Source organism: Bactrocera latifrons, unplaced genomic scaffold (assembly GCF_001853355.1).
Source record: "Bactrocera latifrons isolate USDA-ARS-PBARC rearing strain unplaced genomic scaffold, ASM185335v1 scaffold_52, whole genome shotgun sequence".
In the NCBI taxonomy this organism is placed as follows: Eukaryota; Metazoa; Arthropoda; class Insecta; order Diptera; family Tephritidae; genus Bactrocera; species Bactrocera latifrons.
The window spans coordinates 969,945-988,695 of NW_017537179.1; the positions used below are offsets into that span (position 1 = coordinate 969,945).

Genomic DNA, 18,751 nt, shown 5'->3' on the forward strand with positions numbered 1-18,751 from the left:
GGGCGATGTCTTGTCCTGAGCACTTGCATGTAGAACTTGGCGTTGACATATTACTTTCTCTGAAAGCTACATGTGCTGCTTGATCATATCCATCGTCTCTGTCGCAGATTTATCGAGTTTCACACAAATTTAATCGCGTTCCTCAGCACTAACGTACGCTCTATTTCTAATTTTTAAAATATTACTGGGTATTCTAGAAAAAGCAACTGTTACCCTAATTTCTGATTTGGCACGAACTGTAGCAATAAACATGTGAAGATTTCCGACTTCAATTTAATTCAAGACTGTATAATTCGCATTCATATGCCAACTTGCACAAATGTTATAACTTCACAAAATGATAATAATGAGAAATATCTATTTTTGTTAGTTGAAATTCGCGAGAATTCAATTATAAGTAAGAATTCCCCAGCAAAGAGGAGAAACAACAACACCCTAATATAATTTTATCCTATTTTCATGGAAACTATATATACCCACGACATAAAAAAATCCATTTCCGACAACAGACTTTTACGTTACAGGAATTGGCCGAGATTTTATCCCATTTAGGTCTGTTATTTCCAGGATCTAACATTTTGGATTTGTAATTAAAACAAAGTGAACCTGTAACTCCTTGCAGCCGGGCTGCTCTGTATCTTTCTAATCCGTGCTGACATTGAGACCAACAAAATATAACGCGAATCGTGATTCCCGCTGAAGAGATCTCAATTTAGAAATTCGATCAACAAAATCATATGAAATAAATAGTTGAAGTTTTGCAACATAACTGTAAGTAAGCATTGGACTGCTGTGCCGAGGAGACATGAAAACCAAGTTGAAATTCAATTTGATGGTCATAGTTGCTCAAAATGGCAAAAGATTGCGCAACACTTATTTTCAGATGACAGATGTTGATGCTAAAGGCTCTGGTGAGGAAAGGAGTAAAGTACCACACCTATACGCTCATGCTTGCCTTGATGCACTACACAGTTGAGGAACAGACAGACGTGTTAGAACATGGCAATAACTTTAGAATGTTCCTTATTATATATCTGCCGGTATGATTCCGATTAAGAAGCACAACATATTCATCTCTAAGCAGTTTCTATTGCCGTCATCTTGTTTTATTAGTCGTCCTCGCTTCGCTGTTTCTCAGGTTGTTTCGTTTAAATTCGTATGCGGACGCCACACTATAGTATAATTAGTAATTGTATAATCGCTTTCTTCAATGCTACTTAAGTTTTGTATTAAAGATTTCAGTACAGAAAGAGGACATGTTAGTTAAATACTGTCAGTTAGTTTGAACTACTGATATTGGTTGTAATGTTGGCTACTCTCCATTGAATGGCAAATCGCTGATAGCTATTATATGTTATCATTAATTAGCATTATTTTGTTGAAATCTTTGGCAGTGTCATTATTCCTATAGTGTTTAGAAAACAAAGTACTTGCTAAGAATTTTTGTTTTTCAAATTTATTTATTTCGAATATGTTTTCGATTCAAAACTAATAAATTGCACGAAATTAATACCTAATTTGCTAGGCAGTTTCTATATTATCTTTTTCAATCAAATCTTTCCATCTTTCTGCCGAACTCCATTTTGTTATTTTTGTGTCTGTGCCATGTAAAATGCTGATGTTTCTGTTTCGGGAATGATTGATATAATTTTTTAATATGTGTGAATTTACATTTTTAATTTTCATTAGATATTTAAAAATTTACGGTTATATAATTTTGCACTCAATAATGAGTATCGTTTGATTTGGGATCACGATTATGTTTATAATATGCCGATTTACTATTTAAAACACTTATTCAAAACTACATAAGTTCGCGTGTAGTAGAACGAGTAGTAGCCACTCTTTCGTTAAACCAGTTTATATCTAAATTTAAACCTTCGATGTTCAACATGATGGCATCACTTTAAGGCGCTCAAAGGCGGATTTTTCGAGTTTTTCACGATGATCCGGATGACTGATTTGAATGAGTTCATAGGCACGTTGACGCATATTTTTGCCAAATAGTGAAGCGATACCGTACTCAGTGACAACATAGTGAACATGAGCACGAGATGTAACCACACCAGCTCCTGAAACAAAAAAATTCAGGAAACATAACTAATGAAATTGTTTGATGTGGTTACCTGGCTGCAATATGGGCACAATTTTGCTTTGGCCTTTGTTAGTAACAGATGGCAATGCAATGATGGGTACACCTTTACCATCAAGTCCTTCCGCAGCACCACGAATGAAATCTACCTGTCCACCGAATCCGGAAAAGAAGCGCGTTCCGATCGAATCGGCGCTCACTTGTCCAGTAAGATCGACTTCAATGGCGGAATTGATTGCAGTCATACTAGGCTGCTGTTTAATAATACTGGTATTATTTACATAGTCGATACCATACATTTCTAAGGTGAAGGAAACATTTGGGTTAACTTAATATATTGCAGCCTTTAATATTCTACAATTTACTCACCAATGAAAGGATTGTCATTAACAAAGTCGTATAAAGCTTGATTGCCAATCAAAAATGAACCGACAATACGCCCCTGATGCATCTTCTTTTTGCTATTGTTTACGCAACCCTTTCGCACCAACTCCACAACACCGTTAGCAAACATTTCCGAATGAATGCCGAGATCCTTGTGGTTATGGCAAGCATTTAATACAGCATCCGGGATATTACCGATTCCCATCTGCAGCGTGGCACCATTGCAAATCAAATTATCAGCAATCAGTTTGCCAATTTTGTTTTCAACTTCACTGGGTGGTTTACCGCCGTGCTGAGGCAATGGAGAGTCAACTTCAACAGCGAAATCAAATTGGGATGAGTGAATGCAGGCGTCACCGAAAGTGCGTGGCATTTGCTTGTTAATTTGAGCTGTCAAGTAAAATTTAGGAATTTAATACATTCAACATTTAACAAACAACAAATTTTGCAGTATTGAATATTTACCAACAATCATTTTCGAGTGATTGGAGGCGGCACGAACGCAATCAACACTTGTTCCCAGAGAACAGTAGCCGTGACGATCAGGTGGTGATACGTGCACAATTGCTACATCGGGCCTGACAATACCCTTATAGAAGAGTTGTGGAATTTCATGCAAGAAAATTGACAAATTATCACCACGACCTTCAGCTACAGCTTTACGGACATTGGCGCCCATGAAGAAAGAGTTTGAACGAAAGATGTCCTTGTTTTCTGGCGCACAGTAATCAGCAGGGCCTTCCGTGTGCATGTGACACACAGTGACATTTTTCAGTTTGTTTGCTTGTCCATGCTTTGTCAAAGCCTTGAGCATATCTATTGGGGTGGCTGCGGCTCCGGATGCGAACACAGTGTCACCTGAAATACATACAAAAATATTTTGTTAATTTGTGTTCCCTGTAAATATTTATATCCTGTCGTACTAGGCCATTAATATTATTTTCAGTTAACAGATAATGGATTATAAAGAGATATTCTAATGCTCACAATATTAAAATCGTGTTTTATTACTGTTCTTGGATTTGAAAAAATTACTTTTGAGTTTAGATTATGATAAAATAAAAATCTAATAAGGTTGCAAATACTATTTTTCAAACAGAGGTAGACATTAAACAAAAATATTTAATTACTGCATGTTCCAAAGTATATATTTCATAATTGTTTAGCTCTTTTCTCCTAGTCTATATTGTACTTGTACGGATACTCAAACAGGGTAGCAACATTTTTTTATTCAATAATTTTGCAATAAAAAGTGAAGTGAAAAGTGAAAAATAATTAAATTAATAAAATTTTGAAACGAAATGTTGGTATTAAAAATAAATAATTTATTTATCCCGATGTTGGCAAATTTGAAATTTTTATAATTTTTTAATTTTATTACTAAAACAGTTTCTATTTTTTATTCTTAATTATATGTTTGGGATTAAATTTTTCTTTTTAATATTATTTTTAATCTAGAGTTGGATTAAATTTTTTTTTGTTATTTTTTAATCCGGTTTGTGGGAACATTTTTTTTTATTTTTAATGCCGTATTTAGAATCACAAATAAAAAAATTTCATTCTAGTGTTAAATAAGTAATTATTTTAATGCATTATTTACAACAATGCACATATAAAGTGTTATACACATACATATGTATGTAAAGGGATAGTCTTGCAAAATCTCATGGAGAGATAAACCTTATACAATATGTATGTTAGTGACTCTAGTTAACACTGTTGTAATTTTTATATACATATTCTTGCATCGCTGTGTCGCATATTTCTAGAAGAAGTATTCATCGATAAGGACGTTGGTTTATTTATAATAATTGGGACAATTGTTAAACGTAATAAAGATAATAAAATGAATACACAATTAAGGAAGGGATAATTTCAGTGTAACCGAATAGTTTATACTATCGCAACTTACTAATAAAAGATGTTGAGTAAGAATTCAACGATTAGGGGTATGTCTGACTGCATTCACTTTTGCGGTTACTATACTATAGTATACTCGAGAATTTCTAAGAAATTTTATGAAAAAAAAAACACTAACCGCTATAATCGTTGTCCACTTTGAATTATGACGTTATTTGTGGAAAATATAAAGCACCAATATTGTTGTAACACAAAAAAACTCGATTTTTCTGAAAAAAAAACAACGTCACCCTGTCACAACTTGTGGTTGTGGTTAAAAAATAATGCGACATAACAAGTGGAATAACGTCACATTCATATCTAGACTGTGTACTATACTATACAACAGGATTCGATTATTATACAGTACGAACTCAATTTTGTCAATTTTTGACATACTATAATCAGTTATAGAATTGTGAAATACTATATAGGAAATACCCATGATTGTAGACTGACTGCGCTCATTTTCAGAACGTGTCCTCAGGATGTTATACGATAATGTTAAGCAAGAAATTTGGTTGGGTAGTACCTGAGATATAGAATTACATCTAAAGCCCATAAGCACCATCTTGTTGGTATATTTTATGCCTCCGACGTATTTATTTACTGAATTATCAAAGTATTATTAGTTATCAATAGAACTGTTCTATGGTCAAAGGCGTGGTTATCAAGGAATTTCTCCCATTTTCATACTATCTCAGGAGTAGCTATGAGGACTTTATTAGAGCAAGTTTGGTTGACATAGCTCTAGAGGTTTGGGAAAAATGTATGTACATTAAACTTATTAGCGGCCGAGGCACTTTTTGAAACGTTTTCTTTTTGCTTCGTATTTTCATTTGCAGCTTAGTTATAGTCTTTTATAGTTTTCCGCTTTACGGCATGTTGCGGAAATATCAAGCTCCTCAGGGTAAAAAGCCAGGGTACCAAGTTTTATCAATATATCTAAAATTTTATACAAGATGCCACTTGCGCAGCAGACGTTCGAACTGACGAACACACATACATCCGGAATTTAACTCATCTAGTCGCCTTCAATATTTGTATAAATATACCAAGTTGTTCAATAAGTTTTGTCTTCCGATAAAGAGGGCGTTGCTACTAGTTGTTGATACACTTTTTATATGAACGTATGTGAAGATTCATTTAAATCTGTCGATTTATTCTTTGTTTACAAGCCATTTAGTGTCGCTGTGTCTCAGTACATTTGGAAAAAATTGAATTTCGTGCAGTCATAAAATTTTTATTTTTGGAATGTGTAGCACCAAAAGAAATTCAAGAAAGAATGTTAAGAATATATGTATAATGATTGTTCACCTACAATTAGAACATTAGAAAGATGGGTTGCTGAATTTAAATGTGGTCGTACAAGCCTTGAAGACGATTCGCGCGAAAGAGCGCATCAAACACCAGAAATTATCGCCAAAATACGGGATATGGTTTTCTAAGATCGTCGATTAACTGAAAGAGATTTAGTATAGGATCTACACATCTCATTAGCCAGTGTGACCCATATTTTAAGTGAAATTTTGGGTTTTAGAAAGCTGAATGCACAATGGGTGCCGCACTCGCTAGCAATGGAACAAAAACACATTCGAGTGCGACTTTCTCAGCAACATTTAGATTGTTTTAAAAAAGATAAAGCGGATTTTGTGCATCGATTCATCACTATGGATGAGACTTGAGTCTATCACCATGATCGTGAATCAAAAAAAGAGGCTAAAGAGTGGTGTGAACCTGGTGGATCGGCTTCGAAAGGAGTTCGTGTCCGGAAATCAGCCAAGGAGGTTATATGATCAGCTTTTTGGGATGCGAGAGGAGTTTTGTTTGTGGATTACTCGAAAACTGGTAAAACAATTAATTCTGAATATTATTGCAACCTCTTGGACGAGTTGAAAGAGAAAATTCGTGAAAAAGACCTCGGTCCAAAGAGGTAAAAACGGCTGTTGAAACGTATTTTGCATACCTTCCGGATTCTCTCTTCAGGGATGGGATCCACATGTTGGAGAATTGTTGGAGCAAGTGTATTAATGTTCAGGGAGATTATACTGAATAATAAGATGTATTATGATCATAAAATTGTGTTTTTCATATCAAACGACAAAACTTATTGAACAACTTGGTATGTTCATACATATGTCTAGAACTATATCTTTCTCGATTAAATTTGGGTGTTAAAAACAACCATTACGTGAAGTTGCTAGAGTACAAAAAGAGGCACGTCACGATAGAACAGGTCAACGGTAAACCTTCACTGATTTAATTTCCACCATAGCGTTTTTATCAGCATAATTTATATTATACATTGGACCACTACCACAATTGTGGGTTCATCAAAAAGAAGAGCGTATATTCATACGCACATATCTGTATTATCGCATATACTATACGCATTACATATGTTAATAAAGCTAATAGTAGTTCAATTTGCACTTTTTCGCAAAAAAAAGCGTTAGAGAATTGTTTCCCAGTAGTAAATGCTAGGAATTTCTCTCAGAATATTAATCTAAACAGAAACCATAGGACTTATTAACCGTAGACCGTAGGTGTGTTTGCTACTCAAACCAGTTGTAAATATGTATGTATGTATGTATGACTGCAGGTGCTTCAAGTATTTGTAGACATTGTACGGAGACTTTAAAATATGAAACGTATTTATGAGTACATAATTGAACAATTAAGTCTTCTTAATGAAAAAGTTGTTTTTGCAAAGAAAGATGTTTTGAAATTGCGTACAATACAAATACATATAGAAAAACATGTGCAAATTAATATTTGCACAATGTTTTGTATTTACTCAACTTTGCAAGCGTTCCAGAAATACTTACACCCCTATTCTGTAAAATTTATCAAGCATTTCGTATTCCGTGTCTGAAATAAAAAGCTTTTTTCTTTATAAGTTGTTAAGATGTCAAATGCTTTTGACAGTTCTCGTTATGAATTAAATATCTGATTGTGAATCTTGATGTGAAAATGGAAGATATTTTACTTTTGTTATTATTGTTAAACGAAGATGAAAAATAATGAGATTAGGAATCGCGCGCGGTATTTAAAATGTTTACTCGGACGATAGCAATCCATTTTCTTCGAGCGAGAACACCTTTGTGCAAAATTTTCGATTAACTCGTGAAATTTGCCGCCACCCAATTGATGAACTAGCCCCACACGATAATTAAGTATTATTGTAATACAAATAATAATATACTAATTTATTATTTGATATATATTCCAGAAAATTTGGAATAAAAAGCACCATTGGAGCAATTGACTGCACACATATTGCTATCAATATAATTTGAATAGAAATCAGCTGTTTCTATTTACATTATTTTGTTCACTACACGTGTGGGGAAAAGCTTGCGAATAGAAGCTTTTACTTTTATCAAGATTGGCACAGAGTACCAAAATAGTTCTTGTTTGATAAATATTTGAGTTAATTTTCAATATTTTACTAATTTGTCAAGTCCACAGAATAGGGTTAATCTACATTACGGGGCATCTCGACAGGATAAAATTTATATCATACTAACTGTCAATTCCATTGCTATTGCCATTGCCAAATCTCTATGTGGACATTTGTTATCATAACATAACCATTTGCGCAAAGGTGTAGGGTAGGTAGGTTTTTGGTACTAATTAGTTTGCCATATGTATATTGTAAGCAATAAGCTGTCACTTCAGCAGTGTGGCAGCGCAGTTTTCATTTCTATGAAAATTTCGAGCGGAGCCGCCTCCTAGGAGCATCAAAAGGTCCTTCCTTGACTAAGTCGACGAAGTCGTACAGTACGCCGACCAGATTTTGAACACAACTGACTTATGACAGGTACTGACCGCCATTCACAGTGGAGCCATCAACACCTACACCGACCCCCTTCCCGTGAATGGCGTTCTTGGAGTCAAATCATCACCTATCGCAGACCAAAAGCTCCAGTTGCTGCGAGAAACGCGAGGGACCTTAGCGCAACTTCGTTCTGGATATCGTAGCAGGTTAAACTCCTACTTATCCAGTAGCGACCCTGACATACCCAATGTATGTCCTGACAGCAACGAGCCCCACAAACCCTACTCATCTAACACCCTCCTTCCTATGGTCCGACCCCGTCGAAACAGCACTTTTCCTGGGCCTCCCGTTAGATGACCTCGACGACAACGCAAATGACCCTTACCACCCTAACGGCTATGAGATAACCGTTAAAACAACAACAACGGTTGTGTTATATTATAAAAATAAAGTATATTTTCAAAATAACATTTTCCCAAAAAATTAATATTTAGTTTAATATAGTTACAAAATTATGTAAATTGGGTTGGGAATGAGCGAAGTCGTAAATTTAATAAACTTATAGAAGCATAAATCAAAATATCATTGCTAATTTTAAATTTATTATTTTAATTGGTATATAAAACTTATGCCACAATTATTATATAGTAGTCCAAAAATATGAATTCTTATATTTTTCAGAAATACATTTGTAAAAAAAGGATCGTAATCCTTGTTTTTTTATTTTCCTCATAAATGATTTAAACAGTTCAAGAGCTCGAAACCGGCATTTCCCAACGTGATACAATAAATTTTTCAAGAGCTCAAAGCTCTCGAGATGCCCCGTTACGGACTGAACGCTTGAACAATATGTACGGCGATTGTAGCGATAGCTGGTTCCACTTCAATTTACTCGTGTGGAGTTGAAAACCATAATATGTGTATTATGCTAACTTTCGTGAAGAGTCGTCATAAAAAAAGAGCTTTCATAATTCTGCTTGTATGTCGGCTATATGTTATAGTTTTCCGATGTTAGTAATTTCAATTAACAGATTTAATTTTACTTAATTTATTTGAAATACAAGTTATCATACTTCTATTATATACAATAAAACCCCATACCAAATCCTCTGAATTCATACACTAAATATATTTATATTTCCCCAATATTGTAAACAAATATATATATATATGTAAATCTATATTGTAAATAATATAAATAAAAGTATTTACAATGAGATGTTTACAAGCTAATTTAGTAGCTGTCAGATCTGCTTTGACGCACTATCGCAACTACATTCAAATTCTATATTCAATTTGTAAATATGTGAATAAATGATGGTCTGCTTGTGATAATTATATTTACAATAAATGCAATTTTATTGCAGTTATTCTTTTTCAACTCTTATCTATAATAACATAATTCCAATGGCATCATGGGTAGAAAAGAAAAAATTCAAATTCAATTAAAAAAAGTTTAATCCATAAGCTTTTTCAACTTTATATTATTATTAGTTTGAAAGAATAAACAGTTGGGAAGCTATACCATAGCTAGATTTATTTGATTTCCGGATCGGAGCTTTTATGAAAGAATTTTTTATTCTATTGGAATATGATTTGAAGTGTTAATTCGATCCTTGACATATTTTTTCGCAAATTAAATTTTGAATACCGTACCGCGTCAAACTCATATTTGTGCTAATTCGCTCCCGACATGCAAAGGTATGACCTCCGTGGCACGATTTCCGGCATCACTTTCACACAATTTATAACTAACGAGGAAACTTTAAAGATTACACATTTGCATTCAAATTATATGCTCGCTTGCATACTCTTTTCATATATATGTATGTGTACATAATAGATAAATGAGGCGCCAAAACGCCATTTCTTATATGTAGTATATACGTACATATGCCTGAAAATACTTTGAACGTCAAATACTACAACAACAAAATATGAGGACGCCAATTTTCACACAACTAAATGGAAACTTTTCATGAATATTATTCTTTAGTTTTGAAAAAAAAAAAGTATATTTTAATGTATTCCATAAAATACTTTGTGGAATTGCCTTTAATTTGAAACCTGCTATAAATTTTTGTCATTTCCTTAAATTCCTTTTTCTGTATTTTTGGAATCAAGCATTAATGACTTTTTAATAAAATGTACAAATACCCAGTTTTCTGCAAATGGGCAGGAAAGAAATTCTTAATAGTGGTCAAATTGGACAAGAAAACGATCTTCGATTTTATGTTATCTCCGCTAGATTGAATAATTTTTGTTATATAATAATTAATTTGCTTGGTAGCAAACGTGATTTGAAACAATGTTATTTTATTCGTTTAAAGAATTCATTTTTTAAAAGTTCATCGAGTATACATATGTAAACAGAAGCTATGAATTATTTGTGTACATATGTATGGGTATCATTTAATTTCCTAGGTGACCAAAATTAATTATGCATGTTAAAGGTGCACTATTTCTTTTTCGATGGCTGTATGGAATTCTCTGCCCATATGAATTCTACTATAACTACTACTAGTATACTATCATATTTCCGACGTAAATATCGAACAAAATTTAAAACAAGTAAGGAAGGGCTAAGTTCGGGTGTCACCGAACATTCTATACTCTCGCATGATAAAGTGATAATCGAGATTTCAGGCGTGGTTGTGAACCGATTTCACCCATATTTGGTGCATGTCATTAGGTTGTTAAGAAACTATTATGTACCGAATTTCATCGGTTGAGTACTTCCTGAGATATGGTTTTTGGTCCATAAGTGGGCGACGCTACGCCCATTTTAAATTTTCAAAAAAAAGCCTGGATGCAGCTTCCTTCTGATATTTCTTCCGTAAAATTTAGTGTTTCTGACGTTTTTTGTTAGTCGGTTAACGCACTTTTACTGATTTTCAACATAACCTTTGTATGGGAGGTGGGCGTGGTTATTATCCAATTTCTTCCATTTTTGAACTGTATATGGAAATGCCTAAAAGAAACGACTATATACAGTTTGGTTGACATAGCTATAGTAGTTTTCGAGATATCTACAAAAAAGTTAGTTTCCAAAAAATTACGTCCAAATATGCCCCTCCCTAATGCGATCCTTTGTGTCAAATTTCATTTTAATACCTTTTTTTTTTCGGTTTCCGCCATTTTGTGGGCGTGGCAGTGGGCCGATTTTGCCCATCTTTGAACTTAACCTTCTTTTGGAGCCAAGAAATACGTGTACCAAGTTTCATCATGATATCTCAATTTGTACTCAAGTTACAGCTTGCACGGGCGGATGGACAGACGGACAGACAGACATCCTTATTTCAACTCTACTCGTCACCCTGACCACTTTGGTATATATAACCCTATATCTGACTCTTTTAGTTTTAGGACTTACAAACAACCAATTTATGTGACCAAAACTATAATACTCTCTTTAGCAACTTTGTTGCGAGAGTATAAAAAAAGTTGTGTGCTCCAATTAGTACTTTGTGACCAGATATTTTTGCATATTTGCCGGCAAGCTCTAAATAAATAAGAAATATAAAACAAATTGCTTGCAAATACATATGGTCACTATGTAAACCGAGATTTTTTTGAATAAGGTAAACTCAGCGCAAAGTACAAGTGCAAGGGAAAAATCGTATTATGCAAACGTAACAAGCCAAAATAAGAACAATATAAAAATGTAAACTCGTTCTAAGTTCTATTAAATTTGTTCCATAAATTTAAAAGCGTAATTATCAAGCGAAGTTTGGTACCAATTTGCTTACAATTCCCACGGCAGTTTGCGCAAAAATGCTCCACCATAATTCTATTTCTATTAGATGCAATTCATGCAATGGTTGGAGTGAGCGAGATAGCGATCGTGGCCCAGCCTTCATTTTGCACCACACCAGTATCGTTTTATCGGCGGCGCCATCGATCGCAGGGATACTACCCTAGAATGTCAGGGTATAGTTATCCTGTCAGGAGATGTCGAGCGCGAAGTATTTAATATATATGTATGTACATCATCCCAATTACTTGCCCTACAGGATATCACACGAACATAGGTGCGCTATTTTATGCTGAAAACTGTCTGACTTTAACGAGCACCATGAACTTTGTCTCTAATGTCTGTCAAACGAGCCTAGGGGGATGGAGCTGGCGTACCAGATAGACAATTCGACGTTCTGCACTATGAATAATAGACAACTGCAGCAGCTTGCGTGATAAACAGTATAACCTGGCGACCTATGCTAACTCTTGCATCAGACAATAATAATCTCGATCGAAAACCCCTCGAATTTATTTCTGTGGACAACCGTACCTACGTTAACTTTAACAAAGCTGGGTTCCATCCAAGGAGACATGACTATAATCTTGCCGAAATCCAATTCAATGGCGATGGCTCACTAGACCCGAAGAAATGCGCGAACTATTTAGCCGATCATTCCGTATAAGTCAAAAACATGTGTTACACTTGCGGGCCTAAAACTCTTACCTACTAAATCTCTATTGACGAACTGGACGAAGGAGTATAGATTAAAACTCAACATTTCCGACGATGGAATCAGAATTTCGACGGAGAAATCAGGAATCCGCCCTCTAATAAGTTTATTGTACATATACATATATCTCCGAAACGACTAAACCAAATTCGCTTAAAATATTTTACGAACTTTAGTGTGAAAATGGATGAAATCGGAAGATAACCACGTTCACTCCCCATATAACGGTACTTAAATACTAATACTACTTAAAGCGCAATAAATCAATAACTATATACGCCGGTGACATTATATTTTATCTCCGAGATGGTATGTGAAAGCTTTATGGGCCCGTATTTCGGTTCCTGACTCACCAATTTCGACAAAATTTGGTACGTGCCATTCTTCTCATATTCTAATGCCACAGTAAGAAAATAGACGAAATCGAACAACAACCACACATATTTCCTTATAGCACAGTTTCCATCCGACTCTTTCCTTTCCAGTACATAAATCAAGAAGTCTTTAATATAACGGGACCAAATTTTACAGTAATAACACTGTGGAACATTTTTGGGATTATTGTCTGGGGGGTGAGAAATTCCAAGTCAGGGTGATGGTACTATAGTAAATTGGCTGTTGTACTGTGTAATTCTTTAAAAGTAAACCGAAAACTTCCGAAATCCTCCATATATTTAATTAAAGATATTTAATATAAAGATTTTCGAACTTCCGAGTGGCTTTGTACCGCATATATTGGCCAATATTAGAGTGATCTCAATGGAAATGGGAGAGTGTGTTTGACTCATAAGTGTATTTTTGTGCCTAAAATAGATAAATTTTATTGGTTTTTTGTATATGTCCTGATAATAGCATATGTGGTATTGGGAAAAATAGATCAAATCGGGTGATACTACCCAAACTTCCATATATGTACTGCATATTTTAGTTTTAGTGTATGAGTTATTTATAGTACAGGTATATAAAAAATTCCTTAAGGGATCGTCTCACCCTCCGGAAAATTTCTGATTTTCACGATTGTTTTTAATGCTGTAATTATTTAATCAATCCGATTTTTTTTTATAAATAAATGCATTCATGACGAATACAATATGATTTTTTTATGTTTATTTATTGGGTGTATAATAGTTAAATAACTGGTTGAAATGACACGTAAAAAAAGGTCTGTGCTGTGTACACGATTGTGGGCGCAATTTCGCCAAAAACAAAAATTTCAAAAAGACTTTAAAGACTCCTTGATGGTTGATATTGAAGAGTATTTGTTTGGTATCACAAACAAAAGTCATCACACACACACAAACTCTCCTGGCCAAACACAGACTTTTTTATACACATTCATTAAGGAAACACCCGCGCGTGCTAATACTGATAAAAATAAAATAAAACACTAACAATTTGAATATTATATAATGTGTATGGTGTGTTATTTTAATTATCTGTGGATTTTAAAACAGATTAAAGTACCATACAAATTTACGGCTTGCTTTTAATATTTTTAACATATGACTTTATTTTATATTTTAATTATAGCAATAATTTCATGAATACATACGGCATAGACATGCAAATAGCACGCATCTGAATACCATATTAATTCTCATTTTTTAATACTAAAGTAGCTGTACAATAAAAAATTGGGTATGTATGTATCTACTTGTCACCGCTATGACGCTCATACCCTGCACAAAAATACTGTTTCTTTTCTATTAAATTTTGTTCGCAACAATTTTATTGCGTTTGGTGTTGATTTGAGGTGGACACATAAATAGCACATTTTTAAGTTCGTAGTTTTTTTTTTTGAAATTTGTGTGAGATTTTCGCCTGTTTTTAATTTAACTCTGTGAATATATAATAATTCCATCGATATTTCATTAAAATGAGAAGGAAAAAACATTCCACGCCGGAAAAGACAGTATTTATGTTTAATGAGAGCAAAAAAGGAAAAGATCCTGTCAAAATTGCTGAAAAAATACATTGCTATCCAAAAATGTTATAAAATGCTCTTTATGCAACAAAACAGACCCACCTTGTGTCAATAAAAAAATACCAAGAAAACCAGGATCACGTAAAACCGAAATTAGTGTTGACAAAAATATAGTATGGAAGAGCAATGCGGATCCTTTTAAGTGAGCCAGAGAAATTGTGACCGAAGTTAATGACGAATATGGTGTGGACGTGTCCAGAAAGCGATTTTTTAATAATTTTTTCTAACTTTTTTTAAACCTCTTTTCAGTTTGTGCCATTTATGTGTCCCAGCTGACAAATAGGATATTGATGTTTTCGTCTTTTTTTTTTTGCGATAATAAAATATTTATTGTTTTAGTGTTTTAGTAATATTAAGGTAAATAATTTTTAAAATAAAAAACATTCCACTTTAAACACGTAACTGATAAACTTAAGGAATAAATAAATGTTTTCTTATTTGATGACCAAGTGTGCTATATTTATATATTATGTTCGTACACAATTTCGCTTTTATTTCATTCAAGTATTATACTATTGTTATTTAGTTTTTACAATTGTGCTCGCTTACTTTAAAATCAGCATTTTTAACATCACTCACTTAAACTATAAAGTCCCTAATATCTAAATATTACTGGTTTGAAATATTCATAAATATAATTACTTATACATTCATGCATACTTAACCCACTTAAGTATGATCACAAATTGCTCTTCAGAATTTCAAGGCATTTTCATATAACGAATCCCAGAAAACACACAAAGTATTAGGCAAGCACAGAAATGATTATGCATATGCAGTTTAAGTCGTCATTGGCGATATACATATGTACATAGATATGTACGAATATACTACATATATATCACATGCATACAAACGCGTGCCAGTTTCAATTCAAAACTTTGAATTTAATAGATGGACTGGTAAAATGGGAAAGTAAGCGAACATTTTTACTCTTATCGCAAATTCTAATTAGCAGCCTAACTACAATAAAAACAAATACTAATAGAATATAAGCATGGCGCATGTATATTATATACAATATGTACATATGTATACATATATGAGATACAATACATATACATATACATATGTATATATATGATACATATGTATATATATTTAAGTATTTACATAAATATAAGTAATATAATAAATTAATATTCGATGCTTTGGTAATTTTATGCGACAATCGATTTAAGTTTTAGACATCTCGTTTTGCTGATAGCGATTATGCAAGCAGGGACGTGTGAAATTATAGAAAACACAAATGCCTAATTGCATATTTTCAAAGTATAATAAACACTGTATCATCTTCTTTAATAGAAATAAAAAATAAAAAATTATCAAAGAAAGAAGGCAATATCAAAAATACGTCAAATTGACTAAAAAAGTTTATGGGCATGACAAAAAAAGAAAAATACTTAAGAGTTTAGTCTTAATATGGAAGTGTTGGGTCGAAATCTATGGGGTGATACGCAGTTAGGGTGAGGATCAAAGGCCGCTAAGGTTTCTATTATATAGGACGAAATATTCCTAAATACTACATACCTATCAGCTATAGCGCTATATCAATACCACTAAATAAAATACACAAGTAGGCTACGTACGCAAATTTTATTGGAATTCTTGTCATCGCATACCTATGTATGTATATATACCCATACATATTTTGGTGTGCCCCTTTCAGTTGTTGCATTTTCGTTTGCTTTCGCCGAATTTTCAAATGGAACCTTTTACATTTGAATAATTTAAATATATTAACTCGGCAAAATGTAATGTATATAAAAAATTTATATAGTTCGACCTTTTCAATGTATGTTCATATGTAGTCAGTGCTAAAGTTCTACTATACTATTTGTTAGGTTACATAATCATAAGTCAGCGATTATAATTCCGGTTGCTCCAGTTATCAGCCGAACATAAAAAAATAACAACAGATTTTAAATATCCCGTAAACGTTTCTTAAGCTAATTAATAGTTTGATTGACATGCAGGACATACCTGATTTTATGCAGGCCACTGCCTCCTCCGGACTAACAATATTTGGTTTTCTTTGCAATGGATGAGTGATTTCTCTGATGGGGATAGTAGAATAATGATTAACCATTACTGGTGCAATTTTGCAAGGTCCAGAGAGGCGGTTCAATTGCTTTCCAAGCATCATTGCCATACTTGTTATTCTAATTTAGATCCCGAGAATATTGTTGCTTTTCTGATTTAATAAAACGACACTTTTAATTTTTATTTTATTTTATACTTATATATGTTTTGTTTTCTTTTTGATAATAGCAAAATACATATAATTAATTCCACTCGATAGCTAAATTTATTGTCAAAGCAATCACAACTCACCGAAACAGAGACAACTCTACCCAAATTTTTCGAATAGACTAATTCTGACAGACAAATGAAACAACAACACATTGTCAAAACGTGGAGACTTGGACTGCTATTGTAAATGGTTCGCAAGTCAGGGATGCCAAGATTACTGAAAATCAACTTTACTAAGATACACACTAACTAAACAGAAATAAAATAAAATTCTCGTATAACGTTGTTTAAAGTAACACAATGATCTATGTTATTTTTAATGCAGTTTCCGTTTACGAAAATTGGTCGTCCATCTGAGATTTCGTAAAAAAAAAAACAGAAATTAAAGAACTTTAAATCGTTAAATACACCATGGTAACGGCAAATTTCCCGCAAAATATTTTTGATAGATGTACGTAGTTATTCATTTTTTTTCATATAAGTTACTACTTATGTATGTATAAGGAAAATTATGACACTGAGTTGCGAAAAATATGTTCCCAGTTGTCTCTGTTTTATAACACCGAAATTTATCATTGAATATATTTTGTTCGTCGCAATATGTATGTATTTTGTAAAGAGCCTCCCTCATCTAACAGTCCAAACTGATTTTAACTTCGATTTCAATGGATGCTAATCTAAAATTTATACAAATCTGATCAGCTCAGCCAGAGAACGTAAAGTGCCCGAAATTTGTTCTTCTTTGTGATTTTCTTAAATTCTGTTTTTATGATATAAATATATTTTTTCGCAAACTAATTTATTTTAAAGGAGTGTTTTAGATTCCGAGGCTTGTTGTTCCTTTTCATTGGTAGGATTTTTTACGTGGCGGGTCCCAAACCAAGCGCACAACCCTGCGGAGCAAATGTTTCGCTGTCTCACTTTAGCTCGCCTTTAAACGGATGTTCTTAGGCTACCCAGAGGATACTTGGTCAAAGACCTGAAGTCGGGAGCTGCTTCAGTCATAAGAGAAAGAAAGAACCGTTTCTGGCCACTCCCAAGTGAATGGCGATCAGAGAACTTTCCTCACTTGCGTGAACTTCTACACATGATTCCATCCTCCTATGCCACGGCGAATATCGCATTCGATGGAATGATGAGTTGTATGAAATATAAGACGACGTTGACATAGTTCAGCGAATTAAAAGACAGCGGCTATGCTGGCTACGTCTTGTTGTCCGAATAGACGAAAGCACTCCAGCTCTGAAAGTATTCGACGCTGTACCCGCCGGGGGAAGCAGAGGAAGAGGAAGAGCTCCACTCCGTTGGAAGGATCAGGTGGAGAAGGACCTGGCTTCACTTGGAATATCCAATTGGCGCCACGTAGCAAAAAGAAGAAACGACTGGGCGCTGTTGTTAACTCGGCTATAATCGCGTAAGCGGTGTCTACGCCAATTAAGAAAAGAAGAAGTGTTTCAGATTGAAGCCGATATATATGATAAATAAAAACGTGATAGAAATACCATACAGCGTAGCTTGTGAACTTGTTTTATTTTCTCGCAAACAAGTTTGTCTCGAGACTTATTAATTGTAAAAAAAAAGTAAAACTTCTTTTTATCAGGAGATTAGGGTTCTTTTTTGTTTTTTTTTTTCAAGAGAGGAAGTAATTTTATTAAAGATCCTTCTTTTAAAGCGGTATTCTTTTGTTTCCTCCATCTTTAAATGTTGTGGGCTACATTTTCAATAAAAAACTCAAGTTGCTTACAACATACTTTTTCCTATTCTCACAGAACATTGGTAAGTTCTTCCATGAGTTGTTTGGTTAAATCATTCACAATACATATATTTATCAAATAATCGTAACAAAAAATTATATAAATATACTTATTTCACTTTGTTGAATAAACTTT

At 33.6% G+C, this 18,751-nt stretch overlaps 1 protein-coding gene across 1 annotated transcript; it reads right to left on the reverse strand.

Moving 5' to 3' along the window:
• Window positions 1-1,660: 1,660 nt before the first annotated feature.
• LOC108974066 (4-hydroxybutyrate coenzyme A transferase) lies at window positions 1,661-17,028 on the reverse strand. Its single transcript, XM_018941681.1, has 6 exons — window positions 16,944-17,028; window positions 16,593-16,803; window positions 2,942-3,334; window positions 2,462-2,866; window positions 2,127-2,393; window positions 1,661-2,072 (listed from the first exon to the last, which is right to left on the reverse strand). The coding sequence occupies exons 2-6, from the start codon at window positions 16,759-16,761 to the stop codon at window positions 1,888-1,890; spliced, it is 1,419 nt and encodes a 472-aa protein (XP_018797226.1). The 5' UTR covers window positions 16,762-16,803; window positions 16,944-17,028; the 3' UTR covers window positions 1,661-1,887.
• Between the last annotated feature and the right edge of the window lie 1,723 nt (window positions 17,029-18,751).

Bases quoted from the DNA above. Each gene is read 5' to 3' on its own strand.
- LOC108974066 (XM_018941681.1), bottom strand. From the start codon at position 16,761: ATGGCAATGATGCTTGGAAAGCAATTGAACCGCCTCTCTGGACCTTGC. The intron at 2,867-2,941 runs GTAAATATTCAA...TTTACTTGACAG, and splicing joins TCACTCGAAAATGATTGTTG to CTCAAATTAACAAGCAAATG. The intron at 2,394-2,461 runs GTGAGTAAATTG...CCTTCACCTTAG, and splicing joins TAATGACAATCCTTTCATTG to AAATGTATGGTATCGACTAT.